Raw genomic sequence first — 20789 nt, 5'->3', positions numbered from 1 at the left:
CCGCGATCGTGCATCACCAACGCCAATGCGTCATAAAAAGCACAAAAACGACTCTTTGAACTCCGATTTTTACTCGCGTCGTTTTTAGCAGGTGTTTTTGCATATAAGAAGTAAGGTAAATTGCACACCTGAAATAGAATGAGTTTCGATGTAACCAGGACATTGCACTAACATTGCTGTGAAGGACTAGTTAGATTCCAATGTAGTAGAGCAAAGTTGTGGCATTAGGCAATGTTCTTTTGGGAAATTTGTTTTTAAGCAAAAACTTAACAGCGCGACCAAATTTCTACACAAAAAGGCACTGAAAAATCACACAGAAGTTCTAATTTTGAAGTTCACATTCGACTTTAAACTTTTATTCTATGCAGTTTCATATGATTTTATTTTTACGACTAGCCTGAGGAAGCAAAAGCTACAATAGTCTGTCTGGGTCACTGCCTCTTGTAGAGTTTGCACAGTAATGAAAACAAAGGACGCAAAACAAAAAACAATTACACTCAAGATGTAGCAACGTTATTTCTCAAAACACAGGTACAATATAAAAAAATTCAGTTCTTGGATGCAGAATTTAATAGCCCTTCAAAGAACACAAGATACAAAAGGCACGCCGTCGCTGTCGTTTAACGTTAGTGATACTTGTTCGCAGCTAACTTCAACAATAAATGTACGCGAGGCAACACACAATACTCCAAGCAGATTGATTTTGCTAACCACACGAAATTACGGTTAAAGTACTATGACAAGTTTTCAGACTATCCTCCAACATGAATGATGTAGCCTATTTTGTGCGTCACTGCATGTTAGGTGGTTATCATGTCTATTAAGTATCTTACCAATATAAAATGTATTGCTTTCTTACCATAATTTCATCACCATTTTTGAAGTATTTGATTCTTTTTCAAAAATATTTTTTTTCAGATTTTGGAAAATCTTTGTGCTTACATTGAACTAGTTTACACATATATACTTGGTTTGCACATAGAATGCCGCGTTTATAAATAAATTCCCTACTTCGTAGGCTGCTGGTATCTTCTTCAGAACCTTGGTAGATTCTCAAGATCTCGTTTTGCAAAATTGTCATTGAGGTTACTTTGTGGTCGTTCCCCATACAAGCATGCAATATTAAAATTTCCGAGTATATTACTGCGCCTGTTTGGGTGATACAGCCAATAGACCTAGCAGTTTCTGAAGCCGTATGTGTGGCATGCGTGTTCCATTCATGCTTTTCTGGAACCTTGCTTCTAGAAATTTGTGCTCGTATGTACGTCTGTTGAGTTACTTCTGTTCGATGGGTAATAGAGAGGTTATAGTTGCTCAGATTATTTGGGAGAAATAGTATTGCGTAATTTTTCCTTGCAGCATTCAGCCACAGTTTATGCTAATGAAGCCATTTGTATAGGTTTTCTAAAAACTTACTTGCCGTTCATTCCCATGAAGTCTTTTTGGAGCAGAGAAAAATGCTTTCGTATCGTGGGCAAACATGATTATTTGTTTGCTATTGCTAATCTCTGCTACATTGTTTATGTATAACAAAAACAGTTTAGGTCCCATTATTGACTCCTGGGGCCCGCCTGTTTCAATTTCTACCCTATGGAAGAGTACTTTTTGAGACATGAATAGTGAAAACTTCTACACAGGCTTCTTATTTATCTCAGAATACAGTTGGGAATGCTGTAACGTTCTATTTCCGATAGAAGTATTTTTTGAACATGCTTCACATTGACAGTAAACATTTCTCTACTCTTATGGGTGCTCAATGGGTGTAGTTAACATTTTGCACCTTTTGTGCGCCCATTAGGCACACAGATTTGGCTCTGGGACCGTACCATGATAGTGCTACAAAATAATGGGTGTAAACAAAAGTTTTTAAGCGTACTGGAAAATATTTTTTACCCATTAGGAAGCTATAATAAGGCTTCACAGAAGTCGCTGAAATATGCCTGGGTAAGGATACGCTCAAGCGTGCGCTGCATGCATGTGTGCACAGTTGCACCTAAACGTTAGATATATTCAAAGCACTCGCCCACCTATGTCTTTATCACCCCCTTTCTCCTCTCTATAATCTTTATATCCCCCTCCTCCCCCTCCCCACCGCACTGGGTTGTATGCAGGTGAGCCCCCAGCTGGGCTCAATAATATCCCCAGTGCACTTCCTTTCCCCTTTCACCCGAACCACCTAAGAAGCAGCACATTTAACCTTTGGGGCACTGAATTCGTGTTCTGGACCTAGGGAAAGTATCTAAAATGTCTCCTCGTACCCGTAAAAAATAATTTTTATGTAAGGAATCGGTGTCACAACATCAGTATAGAATTTACGTGATAATTTGTTCTCATTACCAAGTTTAGTCGTAAAGGGAAGATAGAAAATCCTACAATCACCCTTTCCCGCTTTACGATAGACAAAGTAATGACGTAATAAAGTTTTATTTATGTTTAAAGCTATTGTAAGAAGATATGCGGAAGCATTAGAAACAGGAGAAAAATATTGAACACTGATTTGTCAATTGGTGAATATATTCAAGTGATTTGCAGTAGCATAAAGGCGGCGCACTTGCTTGAGATGTTGATGTCATGCGATCTAGCGTACGAAGGATTTCATTCCGGAAGGCAAGGATTGGGAATGTGAAAATGAGGAAAAAATATATATACAAAAACGAGAAAATTCAAAACGAAGAAACCTTAGAGGTGGAGAGTGGACGTACAACCCTCAGCTATTTCATTCCGATCAGTTTTTATTTAGGGGAAGGAAGGAAGGAAGGAGCAGTACAGGGAAGGCAGGGAGGTTAAAGGCCAACTGCACTCAAATTTTCGACAACGTAAAAATAATGTCACCTAACAGTTTATATAAAAAGGGTGCGAAATGCAAAATACTGCGCTTCAAACATCAACGCGCGCGACGCAAACGGCTCGCGGCATTCGCGTTTTCGGAACCGAAACTGAATAGAAAAGGCGGCCATAGCAGCGGCCGGAGGTGACGTACGTGAGGGAACGGAAGCGACCGCGCCAGAGCCGGCGGCCGCTCAGAGCCGCCTTCAAACGCGCGTGGTAGCGCCGCTAGCCACCTTAGCGCCGCGTTTCACTGTTTTATTTCCACAGGAAAACTTCCACTAACGTTTTCCCATGATAATGGAGTTGGGCGCAATTCCGGCATCCCTAAGCTATCAATCCAGATGAAGTAGACCGCCCGACAGTAATTTTTTTCCATCATAATAACTGCCGGAATAGCAATTTTCGGCATTGCAAGTAAAAAACAGACCCTGATTTACAAAGCTATTTGCTCGTATACGATATCGAAAAGCAGCTTTTATTATAGCCGACCCCTCGGCTATCACGTCGCGCTCTCTGAAGGGAACAAATCGCACGCGGGCGGAGATAAATCACTATTTCTACCATACATTACATGCAAACAGCTTCGTGAATATCGGCCCAGTATTTCTTCCCCTGTGTGCACATCGAGAATCGAATTATAAAAGGGATCTGAAACTATAAGCCCGCCTCCAGAGCTAAATGACGCACTAAAACACGAAAACACTTCGTATCTACCGCTGTTTTCTACTTTAACCAGAGACAGGTACTGTTGAAAACGTTTTACTTTCAAATAAACAAAATCTAACGCTCAAAGTAAATACTTCACTTAAGAATCGAACAAAAATATAATCTATTGTTTAGGAGAGGAGCAGTTTAGTTTTCGCACTTCCCAAATACGACAGCCAGTATTTGTGCGGGTGTATTTGTTACTACGAGAAAGGCTGATTTTGGTTCACTTAGCTAGGGAGATAAAAGTCGCACAAATGTTTATAGCCGCGTGTACAAGAACTCTATTTGGGTCGTAAAACTTTTGGAAATGTCTAAAGGATAGAGGTGGCGTTGGGCCAGCCCAAATGAGGCCAATATTGGACGCAGAAGTGCGAGTGGTCAATAATTTATAATATATCTTTTTTTCTGTGGTAAATGCAATAGGAATGACAAATGTAAGGCAAGTACTCCTTTCGCGCTATTTTTTCTTTTGAGTAAAAATATTATTTTCAAGTAAAAGGAGTTTTGCTAACTCCAACACGTTCGCAAGCGCCTGAATAGGTTTAGGCTTCTAATCATTTTTTTGCATTGAGAAAAATGGGGGATATTACTGCCTATGCGGTTAGTTTAAACATTTGGTGGCGATGCCGGTACAGCGCGCTGGTGTAGCAGAGAAACCCCGGGCGAACGCTTCCCTGCGCCCGGCGGAGCGCCCTGCAAGTCGCCGGAGAAGCGCTAGCTTCACGGGACAGGTTCCCCAACCTCCGTCACAGGCCGCTCGGAACTTGTTACGGCGACTCTCCGCCAGGTGCAAACGTCGTCTGCTCGGAGGTACTTTGAACGGCGGTACCTGGCGCTCTCTGTGATTACGAAGCTAAGGATTTCGCCATGACGATTTTAAGAGCATATACTACTTATTTGGACAAAAAAAATTTGAGTGCAGTTGGCCTTTAACCATGGTACTGTCCGGTTGGCTACCCTACTCAGGGAAGTGGGGATACGGGAAATCAAAGGGAAAGAAAGTACCGCTGCACGCATTAAAAGAGAAAATAAGAGGAAGCAAATTAGAAAAACTACAAAGGCAGTAAGGGCCTCACAAAATAACCGGGTTGCCCCGCGCTCCTTCGTGCATATCCTTGTTTGCGTCTCGGTGAAATCGCTTTTGACCGTATACTTTTGCAGCCGAATCCTGCTTACAGCTAGCCGCCCCAGCCACCTGAAGCGTCAATGAGGCCGGGGCATAACATGTCGGGGCATGCCATTGGGGAGAGCCTACAACGGGAGAGGATGCAATACGATGTGAGCAGGATGAGATTCGGGAGGTTTGAAGCACGTGCAGCTTTTCCGCTCATGGCAGTCCTGTCAACAGTGATTACTCTGCAATTTTTTAGCGAAATGAAAAGTTCTTTTGCACAGCTAATATTTGGGGTGAATACTTGCTTTGTGCACCGTTTCAAGTCGCGCACGTTGCGCGACTGGGTTCCTGAGCCATGGGAACTATCCCATAGAAATGCATGGGGAGTTAGATTTGACAGCGAATTACACAAAAAAGTTTCAGAAACCTGAAATGTTCTTTTAGCGTTTTAATCTTCACGTTGACTTCTAGCATTATGCCAAATATCATTTTCCTAAAGTGGGTTTTCTAGGTTCCCGAGAGGTTGAAATTTTGAGCGAGAAAGCTGGGTATGGAAAACATGGCTGCGGCTTAGCTCAGCTTAACCTGGAAATTCAAAGCGGAAGTTTGGCTTGGCCTGGTTAAGTCTTGGTTTCACTTGGTTAACCTTTGAGTTAGCGGTAATTTTTATACTACTCGTCCAAAGGCTGCCTTTGTCTACAGTTGTGTCCCGCTTTCGGCGTTTTCCGAGCCGAACGGCTCGCTCTTACTCAGTCTCCGACGCTATCTTCGCGCGCTTGTCATTCCGGGCCCTCTCCAGTGAAGCCGGGCGATATCCACGGGGCAGTCGAACTCCGCGTGACGACGACGGCTCAAATCCTCCAGCTCCCGCGCAACGCTCAGAGAAGAGGGCGCGGCCTCGCTCTCATCCATGGCCAAGCTCGCATGCGCGCGGCGAGTCACGTGGTCAGGCGGGCGAACCAGCTGCGGAGAGTGCATGCGCTAAGCCGGCAGCGGCTAGCGAACGGGGTTGTCGGTGGAGCTCGGCCAAGGCGAGTCACGTGATGCGTTGCCAGGGGCACGGCGCATATGCGGTCGAATGAAGGCCTAATTCCCCACGACGGCGAAGCCGCTCGACTAGATTAGTAAAGCTTCGCCAGAGTCCTTCAATGCTTCTCTGGTCATGAAACTCCCGGCCAAGTTTCGTACGGGGGCAAAGGCTACCGCGAGGGGCGCAATCGCAGATCGGAGGGCATCGGGCGGCCGCCGCTGCTCTGTAGCCAGACCGGCAGGCAGGAACGCAGTAGCAGCATGCCCGTTCGCACCAAATTTTTTCGCCACTCACAAAATAAGTCCATTTCAGTGGCCCACGACACGTAAAGCGAGAGAGCACTGCTGATAAGGTGGTGAGCGTCTGTTTTCTGCGGGGTCTGTTCCCGGCCAAACGCGCTCTGACCACGCCCCTGGCTGCCCTCCGATCAACACCAGCGCCGCGGCGCGGCAGCGTACGAAGCTCTCCCATAGCGTGACGGCGAAGTGTCATGACCAGAGAGGCATTGAAGGACTCTGGCTTCGCTCTAAAAAGAAAGTCATCATCACCGTAAGCTCGCGACGCGGCGTGCATGTGAAAGGATCACAATACTACCTCTTGCACTCACTGCCTGGGTCTGCCGGGAAGCACTTGAGTTCTCGTGTACATGGGGGACCTCCATGCTTCACCGAGAGGAATTCATGCTACTCCTTGGCTTTCCCGAAGAAACAGGCTTCGTGCGGGCTTCCGCAACTGTGCAGAGGCGGTGGCATGCTTCCCTCCTCTAATCGCACCCTCCTCCTTGTATGCTTTACCGCCCTTTCCCATGCTCCACTCGTAGATGAGCCGCATCGTACATGAGCCACAATTAAGAGGGGCGTAGCATACCTGGCGGCGAGAGCCTTGACGTGTGATTGGCGGTGGACTTTATTGTAGATGATATTCTTATCCGGGGGGGGGGGGGGGGCAACGGCGAAGGCTTGGCGTATGACGAGGGGTATACGTTGTTGCTTGTCTTGTGCGAGGAGTATGGCGTAATGGAGGTGGGAGAGTGTAGCTCACCCCGTCGGGGTGAGTTTGAGGCGTGTGAATTGAGAAGCTCTATGTGCTTTCTGGGGCTCTTCCAAGCTGTTACGTATTCACAATCGCAAGCGCTTCCTTGTGAATGTTTTCGGAGGTGACCCAAATGCTGGTTTGTATGCCTGCCGTATTATGTTCAAGTGTTTTCAAGCGGTTTTCTCTAAAAAATAATGTCACTAATATTGTCAAACAAATTTCTCGCTAGCTAACTTAAGCAGGGAAGTCATTGGTGAGGTACCAAAAACATTGTAATTCAATCTGTGCGATGAAATGGAACCAGAGGCGTCAATACAATTGCGCAATATTTGTTATTAGCGGTCGTGTATGTCGAAGGCTGCCAATCATACACACTGGTGCATCATAACGTCTGCGCAATAAATCGGATGGAGAGGCGTCACTCTTTCTACTGGTATCATAGTCACCACAGTCCACGAAAGCACAGGAGCTGCTTCGAAACATCCCATTTAACCACAAAATGAGGTGCATGGCTTTCTCTGCGGAAAAATTTGCCCGTGTGTACGTGCGGGAAGTGTATTCCCCAAAACTTGCTGTACTTTAGCTTGAGGGTACATCGAGCCGGTTCGACTTAGACCGAAAGGCACTGAATTATGTTTGGGTGTTATGCTGCGTCGCAAATTTCTTAGGTATGAGTCTCGCTTTACATAGCAAAATTTTAGAGTACTGCGTGTGCTCAGTGGTGGACTTTAGGGGGGGGAGGCCTACGCCTGTTATAATGGCCTAATAAATTGTTTCGGACGCCCATAAATGTCTCTTGGCTGTCCCTGGCGCGTAAATAAGAGCGATTGATGATAGTTATTTAATTATTATTATTATTAGAAGAAAAATAAATATTAACATTATCATCCACCATAGTATTATCATTATCATCAGCACTGAAATAACTTCCCGCCCCCCCCCCCCCGCCCCCCTAGGGCGTACCCACCAATTTGTCTGCGCGTGTATCTAATGAGGCGGAGTTAACGCTGTCACCGTGCCATCCTCCTCACTAATTGGGGAATGACCTCTGCTCGCTTACGGGAGGGAGAGGGGGGGGGGGGAGAAACGAGCGTGATGAGGATCCCGCTGTTCACAAAGGACAGTGACGGATTAGCCGAGAGTACAGAGTAAAATACCATCTTAAACAGAGCAATCGGGCCCCCGTCTCCACAGTATGGTCGTAACGTACTACCGAGCGAAGGGAGGTGCCGAATCATGGTCCCGCCCTTAAACAAGGGCAATGTCACGTCGCCTGCTCGTCACTAACCAGAGGGTGCATGGCGCAGAATTGTTTGGGGGCTTATGAACATCATCACATCCTGTGTTTATTACCAATGCCTTCGAAACAGAAATCAGCTCTAATTTTTACTCTTCTGACCGTTAATCGCTATAATCTCATAAATCTCAAATTGCTTTTTTGAAAATTTAAAACACCAATGCCTTCAGAATGATCGGATGGACAGTACCGACTCCGTAACAAATCACCCTCAGATTGTTCAGCGCAGAACACTCTTTAATGGTTCTGGCTTCATGCTGAGATTCTATCGTGTATATAGTTTAACTTGGAGGTCTAGTTGCTTTGGACAGTCGCGGGTGGGTGACAACTGGGTCTTGCGCTCGCAGGGAGGCGCTGCTGCTACGCTGCTGGGCGCGCAGCCCGTCTCAGCGGCCGACGGCGTGCGAGATCGTGGAGATCCTGGCCAACGACAGCAAGCTCATTTCTCCGTGCTTGGACCTTCCTCCAGCCAGTATCCAGGTGGAGGGCACAGACTCGCTCGAGCTGAGCACTATCGGCGACCGCGGCCGCCTCCACTCCATCTCTTCGCTGGCTCGGCGCGTGGAGTCTTCGGAGCGCGCCTCTGCCGTAGGACAGCCACAGCCTGGATCTCCGGCGCCGCTCCAGCGCAACCAGTACGTCACTCTCCGCCAGCTCAGTCGTGCCGTGCAGTGCGGTGGCCAAAATGTGACGTCGTTCTGAGCGCCGTGTGCACATGTCGGTTGGAATTAGAGAAACATAAGCCGTGTCAAGAACCTCGAACGGCAGCAGGGCTTAGATGCTCGTATAGTTGTGCGCCTACTTTGAGGATCTCGGTGCCGAATGTGCTTGAACCCAAGGCAGCGCGTTTTCTTTTCCCTTTCAGCCCGGCGTATCTTGTCCATCCTGAACTTCGGCCTAGCGTTGCCAACCACCAAGTGACACATGAGATGCCAAAGAACATTTCACCACTTCTGGGGAGCTTGCGGAAAGCGCCAAGGTTCTTATACTCATCACGCCCGGTCACCACGACGTCGACGTAGTGTCGGAGGGTGGTGGCTTCTGGCACCTCCGGTGTGGACCAGGCGGCAGCTGGTCTGGCCTGGACGCGGCTGTGCCGCGCGGTGTCAGAGGTCGTGGTGCGTCGATGTACGCCTTCATCCACTGGGACCAGTCGCACAGCCTTGGCAGAGCGGTGCAGTCTAGTCCTACATCACGGTGTGCAAGAACATGATCACTACCCATTGTGTGTGCGTGTGTTAGTGTCTGTGCGCGCGGGCCTTGCGTGTATTTTTGAAGACGCCTACAAGAATTTCTGACCGGGATGGACATGACAAATAACCCGAACCAACTGCGAAGCAGTAACGTATCACCGTCCGTTTAAGGGCAAACTTCTGGACCTTGACCAAGGATGCGGCGAATACTCCTGACTTTGCTTGAAACTTGTGCGGCGAGGGGGGTTGGTCATTCGAATGCTGCATTAATTTATTATTTTTGTCCATACTTCGTTCATTTCTACTCAGACGAAGGTTAAAATATGTGCGCAGTGACAGTGTTATTTTCTAAGATTTTTCTCTTTGTTATTGCATTAAACCGTAACTGTTGCGATTGTATATTTTCTGCTTCCGTCAAACAAGTTTATTCCATGCATTCTCTGCTGTTGTCGAGTGTACAAAGTTCTTTGAGAAAGCTGCCTCCCTTCCCTAAGCCTTACGCGTGGAAATAAGCGATAGCTGTGCATGTAAAGATGTAAAATAAACCATGTTATGTTCTTTATTGCTTAGCTTCTGTGTGCTCCTGGCTGCTGGCTCGATAAACCGCCAGATTGTTCTTCCACAATGACAGTCGGAAGGTGTCATCATGGGAAAAGTTCGAGCCCCTGTTGACACATAACGTTCAAGAGAGTGAATTGCTGGGCTAGTTGGTTCATAATGTTCAGTAAAGGGGAAACCAGCGAGCAGAACGCAGGACAAGAGGAGGAGGCACACACACAACACCGCTGGACAAGAGGAGGAGGCACACACACAACACCGCTGGACAAGAGGAGGAGGCACACACACAACACCGCTGGACAAGAGGAGGAGGCACACACACAACACCGCTGGTAAGAGGAGGAGGCACACACACAACACCGCTGGCAAGAGGAGGAGGCACAAATCCAGCGGTGTTGTGTGTGTGCCACACACACAACACCGCTGGCAAGAGGAGGAGGCACAAATCCAGCGGTGTTGTGTGTGTGCCTCCTCCTCTTGTCCTGCGTTCTGCTCGCTGGTTTCCCCTTTACTGAACACATAACGTTCCACCAGTTTTAAAATCCTAGCAGTATACTGTATTTATTTTTCCTTTAAGTGTCCCCATTCTCAAATCAAGCAAAGCTTCCATTCGGCACACTGCACAAGATACTTTTTAGTGGCCGTGTCCTATAATCGGCTTCAGGAGATTTTCTGTCTGGTCTATAATTAGGCTACATTTTTACAGGCTAAGGTTGCGGGAGAAGTTATGCCCATTGGCGTGTTTTAGCTACCTTGAGTGCCGCTGGAATCAAAAAATAGTTTTTTTAACTTTAACTAAACAATTATTACAAATAACTTTATTATACAACTCTCTGTAAGGGCCGGCAATTCATTTATTTAAATGATATGCGCAGCAAAATAAGTGGTAATCTGTCTCCAAAAATGTGATGCGGCAGAAAAAATGACATGCGCACGAACCTGATCAATTATTATAGTTGCTTGCGTTTTAGGGCGAAGCACCTTAGTGGGTCTGGATGTCGGCGTCTCCTGTAGTCATCTCACGTCGTCACGGTAAATAAAGTTGTCAAACGATGGTCAAAAACATGTGTACACGGGATAAAACCGGTTCAAAATAAACTAACATGATTTAAACGAATTTAAAATACAGGAATAATCACTAATAAGAAATTTGTTAAATTCCGTCTCGAAATTGGCTTCAAACGCCAGGCTTTCTCCTGTAAAGCTTCTTAGCATGCTGCGCGTGTGACGCGAAGATAACTTACGGCCAGGCTGCCTCATTTAATTGCTTACATCCGGTTCAGCGCAAGATAGGGCGCCACCGCTTCAACAAGCGCGCGATTGCTTCTCCGGCGCCCAATCAGCGCGCGCCGTGTAGCCAGAGAGAGACTTACAATCATTGAATACACTTATACACTGCATGCTTCACCCCACCCCAGGTTTCACGTTAGTGGAGGTGTCCTGCGATTTGTTTGGTAACCGGGGTGCCATTTTTTATCATTCTAAATGAAGGCATCTCCCATAGATCTCCAATTATCCCGGTCCTGTGCTAACTGCGACCAATTTATCCTCGCAAACACCTTGATCTCATCTGCCCATCTAACTTTCTCCCGCCCCCTGCCACACTTGCCTTTTCGAGGTATCCACTCTGCTACCCTAAATGACCAACGGTTATATTGCTCACGTCCTTTCTTCTTGATTTCTACTAATACGTCCTTAACACGCGTTTGTTGCCTGACCCACTCCGCTCTCTTGTCCCTTAATGTTACACCTATCATATTCCCTTCCATTACCCGCTGAGTCTTCAATTTAAGTTGAGCCCTTTTAGTGAGCCTCCAAGTTTCTGCCCCGTAGGTGAGTACCGGTAAGATGCAGTTGTCATGCACTTTCTTCTTCAGGGACAATGGTAGGCTGCGATTCATTATCTGAGAATACCTGCTGAATGCACTCCACCCCATTCTTATCCTTCTAGTTATCTCTGCATCATGGTTGGGATCCGAGTTTACTACTTCGCCTAAGTAGGTATATTCGCTTACCACTTTTACTGCCTCGCAACCTATCTCAAACCGCTGTGCTCTCCCGAGGTTATTGAGCATTACTCAAGTTTTCTGCATATTAATTTTCAGGCCCACGATTGTACTCTGCTTGTCCAGTGCGGCAATCGTGCTTTGCAATTCGTCCCCCGATTTACTTAGCAAGGCAACGTCATCAGCAAATCTGAGGTTATTGAGGTATTTTCCGTTAACCCTTAGGCCCACCTGTACACGCAATGCCTAATGACCGCGAGTAAACCGGAATCTTGGAAGAACGCGAACATCACCCGAATCCATAAGAAAAGTGACACGGAGGACTTGAAAAAGTATAGGCCGATCAGCTTACTGTCAGTTGTCTACAAGGTACTTACCAAGGTAATCGCTAACAGAATCTCTGCCACCTTAGATTTAAGTCAACCTAATGAACAATCAGGGTTTTGTAACGGCTATTCAACAATGAACCATATTCACACGATCAATCAGGTGATAGAGAAATGCGCAGAGTATACTCAACCCCTATGTATAGCCTTCATAGATTATGAGAAAGCATTTGACTCGGTCGAAACCTAAGCAGTCATTCAGGCATTGCGGAATCAGGGTGTAGACGAGCATTGTATACGTAAGAATACTAGAGGATATCTACAATGAGTCCACAGCTACCATCGTCCTCCATAAGGAGAGCCGCAAAATACCCATAAGGAAGGGCGTCAGACAAGGAGACACAATCTCTCGAATGTTATTCACAGTATGTTTACGCGCAGGGTAAGTTACGCTCTCAATAATCTTCAAGTCGGGTTCTGGCACATTCGCGACCATGTATTATCATTCGTGCGCCACGCGTCGGGCTATCGGTTCTGTCACTGCGTGGTGTGACTTATCTTTCGTAATGGATACTAATGTGACGACATCGGAATGCGATTATTTCTTGTGTAGATTCAACCTCTATACGCCTCGAGCTTCGTGATCGCTGCGCCGCCTGCCGCCGCTTCTCCGCGGCGTTTACGGGATGTCCGCTGCGCAGCTGATAGCGGCTCATGCAATGTTTTGGTTCTCTTGCGCTTCTTTTTGCCTTTCCGCGCCCTGAACATCTTGTTATGGTGATGTCTGTAAGCAAATAGTACGTTTAGGGCACTTAAAAAAACAGCTGCGTCCTGATTAGAGTGCTCGAACGCCAACAAGAGCTAACCGGGGACGCGGTACTGCGCGCTTCTTCGCCGTCCTCACGGCCGTCGGCGACGGCAGCGGCACATCACCACTGTCACCTCCGAATATCTCAGGCGCAAGTGAATTCTATTGAAGCCTCGTTTAATCCTAATATCGGCACAGTGAGAGGTTGGTATTGTTTTGCAGCGCGGACAACGAATTCGGCCTTGTTTTGAATGTATACGTCGTAGAAAAATATCGTTCGGGGAGGTGATTACCTAATACCTGACAATAGCTTGTGCCCTTATAGAAATAGAAGCCACGCGATAATGTTAAGTATATTCCAAGTCTGTGGGTCGTTAAATATGGGCCCACTCCCGCCTGATAGCATGAACCAAGGAGAGTTAATGAAACCACGGAAAAATAAATGGTCCGCCAAGTCCGGAAGCAATGTAATAGCTCGTGCGGGAATGAAAAAACCCAGTACAGCTTCGGAAATCCTAGAGACGTTCGTCTTACCTTAGGCAAGGTTGAACTCACTGTACCAACTAGATGCGAAATGCACTGATATTTTCCAAGACAGGGGGGAGGAGGAGGGGGGCGCTTAACTGTCGTGTACAAATGCGGAGCGATATCAAGGAATGACCATTTTAGTAATCAGACACAAGCTGAGCGTTCACCCTTATTTTGTTTTTCGACTTTAACAAACAGCTGATCACTCGGCGGACACACTTTTTGAAGTATACAGTACGGAAGTTTACAAGCGATTAAAGGTGTCGTTGGAAGAGTGTGGTATCTGATAAGGTCCTCTGATTTCACTTTTGTGCTAAATTCTGCAGGCTCCCTGTGTCATTTGATGATGTTTCGAAGAAGCGTTTAGTCACGGCCTCGGATATAAGCGGGGGATATATGTAACCGATGACTGTTTGAGGAAGCTCACCTCACGACAAGATGACCCAGCAGTAAATTATTTGTGCTTACTCCCAGATGTAATTTTCCATTATCCATCGTACTTATTGCGTATATAGAATGTCCGTGAAATTTATGCCAGATTGGCTTGTTCAGGGTAGTGATCAATATCCGAGATATGAAGCGTAACTGGCGGGCTTTCAGGTATGAGTGCTCCGCTAGATTATGAAAGCACACAAAACCGATTTACATCGTAGTATATAGCCGTAGCATGAGCACCTGAACGAACGCTGCTTACGGTGGTACTGTTAGTAAATTTCAGGGAAGTGGAATTACAATCAGCTCCATGCATAGGCAGGTTTCGCGACGCCGGGCTGTGACACAAACCTGGCGCTTATGCGGACAAAATGTACCAGAGTAAGATCACGTCAGAAGCATTTACACTCTCGTAAATACACCAGATTTGCGAACAGAGTGATTGCTCCACATAAATATGTATTTCCAACGCATACAAACGGAAAATATCGGTCGCGAACGTGCCTCAAAATCAACGGCGACAGGGGTGAGCGGGCCAGCGACTCCCGCGTATGCTTTCGAAACGGGCCGCTAGGGGGATTTCAGTGGCGCCCCTACAGGCAGCGCTCGAGGCGTATAGTACAAGGACCCTGGGCAGGAAAAACAGGAGCGGTAGTGTGTTCAAAGAGCAGTTCGCGGAAAGTGATGTTTCACGGTTATAAATTTTGGCAGGGCAGGAAGCCGGAAGGCACCGGGGAGAATCTTCCGCATTCTTCCCCAATATGCTCGAAACTGGCTCGCGTACAGTGTTTACGTCAGGAAGGAAGCCCAAGCCTCAGGCGGAATGCTGGTGACGCCTTCTCAGTAACAGCCTGGGAGTTCTTCAAAAAGCGACGCAGTGCCCGTACGACAGCTTCACGTTGAACGCGCTGTACTACGTGCCCGACTCTCTTCGCCGCAGCGAGATGCCGGTGGTGGCTCAAATAACCAAGGAATTGTCGGACTCGTGCGTAGTCTTCTTCATAGCCAAAAGCAACATTGATTGAGGGTAAGTGTCATGGCACCCTCAAGCTTCAGCACATAACCATTGTAATCTGCTACAAAACGTTTCTCGTTCTTACCGCAGCTTTTCAGCCGAAAGTAACATTGCGTGATCGAGAATCGGGAACATGCCAACCGCCTCACGTGACACCATTTTAATTCGTTGCCCGAGAATTTTCAAGCCTCACCACAAATATTAAGCCTGCACACCTCCAACGAAAGAACCTTACGTCGTGGTTGAAGCCTCTTCACATTTTGTTGCTGTGAGGACAATAACACGCCAGCGTGAGGAAGGGATGTTGTTTAGGCGTCTTAAACATTTTTCACACTTTAAGGAACAACAGTCGAGCATTAGAAAGAGTCATTAAAAATAGGAATCTCGTCTAATAGATGTTACTATAAACACTTCTGAAAGCATTCTTCACTGCACACGAACCGGATTGCAATAGTCAAATTATAGCCATTATATGAAACACAGCTGCATTAATGAATATCCATTAAAGCCATTGCACAACTCCGTACAAAGAGGAAGGGAAGTTGAGTTGTCGGTTAATTTCACTGAAAGGCGTTGAGCTATTCCCCGCACGGAGCATCTTGAACAATCTTGGTGACGGTATTGGCGATACCGCGGACCCAGAGCCCCCCAACATAAGCTGTGACCTACCGTGGTGATGTGTTTTTAAGGTGAAGGGTAGAAACATCAAACGGTGGCCGTTGGAGCCCAGGTCAAGCTCCGGCGGATGGGCTCCCTGTCTGTTTACCAGGCTCCGGGCCTTCTTCAGCTATCAGGGTAAGGCTGACGAAGAAAGTACCCCCGTCTCCCTGCTTTTTTCTATGCCATATGGTAAATCGAAAACCCCCCTCCAAACATCATCGGACACTGAAAAGAGTCCGCACCGAACCATCTTTTCCACATCTTCCTGCCATCAACTCCCCGAAACCCGACAACTACGCCCGCTTTTTGATAGTTGAATCGGTTGACAAATCCAAGCCTCTTTCCTCACAATCCGTATTCCTTGTATCCAAGTTTCTTGCATCTATCCTTGGCAAGACATACAATGCTAAAAACTAAGAACTGGTGAGGTCTTAGTTGAGGTCAACACGCAGCAGGAAGCCACAACTCTCATGAGCGAAACCCGCATGGCAGACCTGGATATCAGTCACCCCACCGCAGCCTCAACAGCTCCCAGGGTGTGATATCTGAGCCAGACCTCCTAACCTAGACAGAGACCGATCTGCTCGAAGGCCTAAGAGATTAAGGCGTGACAGCAGTAAGGCGCATCATCATCAGGAGAGAAAAGAAATAGCCACCAAACACCTGATACTGACTTTTGGCCGCTGCACACTGCCCGAGCATGTCAAGGCAGGTTTCATAAGTTGTTCTGTCCGGCAGTACATCCCGAACCCGCGGCGCTGTTTCAAGTGCTAGCGTTTCGGCTATGGTACCAACTCCTGTCGCGGCAGAACAACATGGGTCAAATGCGCCCAGCGTGATCATCTCTCCGACAACTGCAAAGCAACCAACTTCACTTGCCCGAATTCCCAGGGTCCACACGCAGCATACTCTCGCGCCGGTGAAAAGTTTCATCTTGAGAAAAAAATCATTAGCGTAAAGGTAACAGAAAACATCACCTTCCCAGAGGCGCGAAAGAGATTCGCCTCTTTCCCCCTGGGGAGGTACGCCGACGCAGCTTGCCGGGGGGCGGAGCGGCGTCTGGTTTCGGCGGGGACCCAGTACAGCGAGTCGGACCGCGAGTCGGACCGCGAGTCAACCCGCCTCCGCACCGCTCGCTGAGGCAGCAGCGGCTGTGGTTGCATCCACATCCATTGGGGATGCCACTGCACCCACTGTTTCTTCTCCACCGGCCCGAAGCACATGCGAGGGCCCGAAGGAGATAAAGACGGAAGAAACCGCAGCAGTTCCCACCCCCGGCGCACCGCCTCTGCCACCCAGGGCGCTCCTGACGCCATCGGCGGTCGCGGCCAAAACGAAGGGCACCGCCAAGGGTGCCAAGTCCGGGGTTCGGTACGCCGGGTACTCCTTCAAAATCTGACGATGAGATGGATGTGGGACCTTTCCTGTCTGCTTCGCAGCGGAAGGAGCGGGTTCCTCCTTCTAAACCTCCAGAGAAGGTAAAAAAAAACCCCCAAGAGTGCAAGCCCCGAAAGACCATACGTAAATTGTCACACTCCAGTATCTCCTAACACATCATAATGGGAAGAGAAAATATTGTTCAATGGAACTGCAGATGCCTTCAGAATAATCTTGACGACGTGTATGAGATTCTGCATGATAATCAGCCAAGTTTAATGTGTGTTCAAGAAACACATTTAAGTTCCAATCAATCAAATTTCTTAAATAGCTATATGGTGTTCAGAAAGGATAGGGTTGGCTGCACACACTCTTCGGGCGGTGTAGCCATTATAGCCCGAAAATGCCTAGCATGCCACCCTTTCACTCTGAACACCGTCCTTGAGGCTGTAGCAATACGCACAATAATTTTTAATAGGTTGATAACGGTATGTTCCATTTACATTCGTCCTGATTTTGCACTTTCGAGCTCTGACTTCGAGGCGCTGGTCGACCAGCTGCCCGAACCATACATCCTAACAGGCAACCTTAATGCGCACAACTCTCTTTGGGGCTCTTCTCGCACTGATGCCCGAGGTCGCCTGATAGAGAAATTCCTTACATCTTCAGAAGCATGCCTCTTCAACAAAAATAAGCCCACATACGTTAATATAGGACACAACACACACTCATATCTTGACTTGGCTATTGGCTCCGCAGTTCTCTTTCTTTTTCTCGAGGGGGGTGTGGGCACTGACCCATTAGGTAGTGATTACTTCCCCACCTCACTAACATATATAGGTAAAGGCCCATGCAGTCCATCTTCCCAAAACAGCTTCAATGAAGCAAGAGCTAACTGGAATACATTTACAGAGACATCCAACTACACCACACATCCATAGGACACCAACACGTTGAAGAAGCTACCCAACTCCTCACGGCGCACATCCTCGACGCCGCCGAAAAGTCCATTCCCCACGCCTCTGGTGCACCGCGCAACCAGAGGAGGCCGTGGTGGAATGAGGACTGTAGGCGGGCGCAAGAGGCCCAGAACAAGGCGTGAGGTATCCTTAGTCGGTATCCCACGTCGGGTAACCTTATTTTGTTCCTACGGGCCAAGGTGTTCGGAAAACGTATGCACCGTGAGGCAAGACGAGGGGGTTGGCGCACCTTCCTTACATCCATTAACTCATACACAGACACACACAAGGTATCGAGAAGAATACGCAAGCCTAAAGGACAATATACACACAGCCTGCCCCTGGTCAGCACAACAGGGGACACACTTGAAGACCAGGCTAACGCACGTGCACAACACTTCGAACACGTGTCCAGTTCAGCACACTACACAAACACTTTCATCAAACACAAAGCATATCCAGAGAAAAAGCCCTTACATGACAAAGACAAATAAAAAACTTCCTACAACTCTGAATTCACACTCTATGAGTTGAGGGCTTCCCTGAGTATGTGCAAACCTTCAGCTCCAGGCGCACATAAGATTACATACACCATGATACAACACTTACACCCAGACACTCTTGAAACACTCTTACACCTGTACAATAGAATATGGCTTTCGGGGCACATTCCACGCTCTTGGAGGGAGGCCATAGTAGTGGCTTTCCTTAAGGAAGGGAAGGACCCTTCCTCTCCTGCCAGTTATCGTCCCATTGCCCTGACAAGCTGCCCGTGCAAGCTCTTCGAGAAGATGATAAACAGGAGACTCGTATACTTCTTAGAGTACCAGAGCTACCAGGCAGGCTTCAGGGCGGGGCGATCTACCGACGATCAACTCGTGGCACTATATGTCGTATATCAAAGATGCTTTCCTCCACAAGCAGTACTGTATGACAGTATTCTTTGATCTTGAAAAGGCGTATGATACTGCTTGGCGGTATGGTATCCTCAGCAATTTGAAGTCATTTGGCATGTCGGGTAACGTGATGAACACCCTTGCCAGTTACTTGTCTGAAATAACGTTTCGCGTGCGAGTTAGAACTGCACTATCTAGGGTTCATGTGCAGGATAATGGCGTGCCACAAGGTGGAGTTTTGAGCTGCACCCTTTTTATTGTGAAAATGAATTCTCTTAGGAAGGCGCTGCCACCAACCATTTCCTGCTCAATCTATGTAGACGACGTGCAATTATCCTTTAAGTCTTGTAACCTGTCTATCTGCGAGCGCCAAGTCCAGCTTGGTGTTAACAAGCTAGCTGGCTGGGCAGATAGCAACGGTTTTAAATTTAATCCAGTGAAGTGTACTTGTGTTTTGTTTTCGAAAAGGCGTGGCATTCGGCCGGATCCAGACATCAAACTCAATGGTGTCTCAATTCCAGTCAGAAATGACCACAAGTTTTTAGGTGTAGTCCTTGACGAAAAGCTCTCGTTCATTCCACATATAAAACAACTTAAACATAAATGCTTAAAGGCTATGAATATACTGAAGGTTCTCTCCCACTCTTCATATGGTGCTGACAAAGAACTTCTTTTGCGTGTTTTTACCAGCCTAATAGGTTCACGGTTGGACTATGGTAGCGTTGTCTATGGGTCAGCCACTAAAACATCCCTCAGAATGCTGGACCCTGTGCTTCATCTAGGGCTCCCCTTGTCGTGTGGTGCCTTCCGGACTAGTCCAGTTGAAAGCCTGTATGTAGAGTGCAACAAATGTAACCTACAACGCCAGCGAGCATACACAGATCTTTATGCTTTTAAAATTTCATCCATGCCTCACCATCTTTTTAAATCGGTTTTTTATGATACCTCCATGACTGAACTCCTGCTAAATCGACCATCGTTCTCTACGCCCTTCTCTTACAGAGTTACAGAAGAAGCGTCAGAGCTTGCTGTCTCCTTTTTAGATAAAATCCAAACTTCTCTAACAGATTTTATAGCACCATGGCATCTCCGCCCTGTATCATGCGACACATCTTTCACACATGTAGATAAAACCGAGCTCCTAGATGTGCAATTCTGCAGCACTTCTTGTATTTGCAGCAGAAGTATCAGTGTTCTGAATTTTATACGGAGGCTTCTAAAACTGCCACCTCTGTGTCCTGCGCTGCGCATGGACTCGGTCTTAATGTCACTAAAACTATGAATAGCAATACTAGTATCTTTACGGCAGAGGCTTATGGTGTACTTTTTGTTGTTATTCATATACTTCAAAGCCACATCCCACAATTCATTATCTTTATAGATTCCCTCAGTGTTGTGCGGGAATTGTCGTCAACAAAGTCTTCGAAAAACCACGTTGTCAATCTGATAGTCAAGGGTATTATGTCTGTGTATGTCCACAAATTTGAACTGGTCCTTTGATGGGTCCCTGGCCACTGTGGTATGGGTGTAGCCCGAAACAACCCATTCCCGTTTGAACCCGCCCCGCTTGAACCCATTCCCGAAACGCCCTTCCCGTTTGGCCCGTCCCGTGTACGCCCGTTCCCAAAACGCCCTTCCCGTTTGGCCGCTTTCTGTTTCAACCCGTTCCCAAAACACCCTTCCCGTTTCAACCCGCTCCCAAAACGCCCGCTTCGAATAGCTCAGATAAGTTTCTGAGCTCGCAGTTCACTTCCCAGTGAACGCAAGCACGTCTTGTAGAATTCTCAAACTTATCTTGTGTAGCTGTCCAAGACATCTTGATCTGCACATTAGGACAGCTACCACACTTCTATACGACATCTGGGCAAGACTTCCAAGATGTCTACGCAACACCTGAAGATTTTTATAGACACTGCCAAGACTGGAGATAGCCATCCTGTAGCTCGGCTAACGCGACGCTATGCCTGAGCTACAAGTCTTGCAAGATATTCTTGATGATATCTCAGAGACTGCTAAAA

The 20789-nt window shown here is 47.2% G+C and overlaps 1 protein-coding gene across 5 annotated transcripts in view; it reads left to right on the top strand.

Annotated features, from left to right (window-relative positions):
• LOC144155401 (uncharacterized) overlaps positions 1 to 9768 on the top strand; it is a 142400-nt gene extending 132632 nt beyond the window's left edge. For all 5 annotated transcript variants that reach the window (XM_077686801.1, XM_077686798.1, XM_077686799.1 and 2 more), the window contains 2 exons: positions 8361 to 8648; positions 8879 to 9768. In XM_077686801.1, the coding sequence (XP_077542927.1) occupies positions 8361 to 8648; positions 8879 to 9035 (445 nt within the window). In that variant the 3' untranslated portion in view covers positions 9036 to 9768. The remainder of the gene's footprint in view (positions 1 to 8360; positions 8649 to 8878) is intronic.
• Positions 9769 to 20789: the final 11021 nt, after the last annotated feature.

The sequence above is a fragment of the Haemaphysalis longicornis genome, unplaced genomic scaffold (genome assembly GCF_048455015.1).
Source record: "Haemaphysalis longicornis isolate Haplotype H1 unplaced genomic scaffold, Haemaphysalis longicornis Haplotype H1 scaffold_1, whole genome shotgun sequence".
NCBI classification, from domain to species: domain Eukaryota; kingdom Metazoa; phylum Arthropoda; class Arachnida; order Ixodida; family Ixodidae; genus Haemaphysalis; species Haemaphysalis longicornis.
This window is presented reverse-complemented; position numbering and strand designations above follow the sequence as displayed.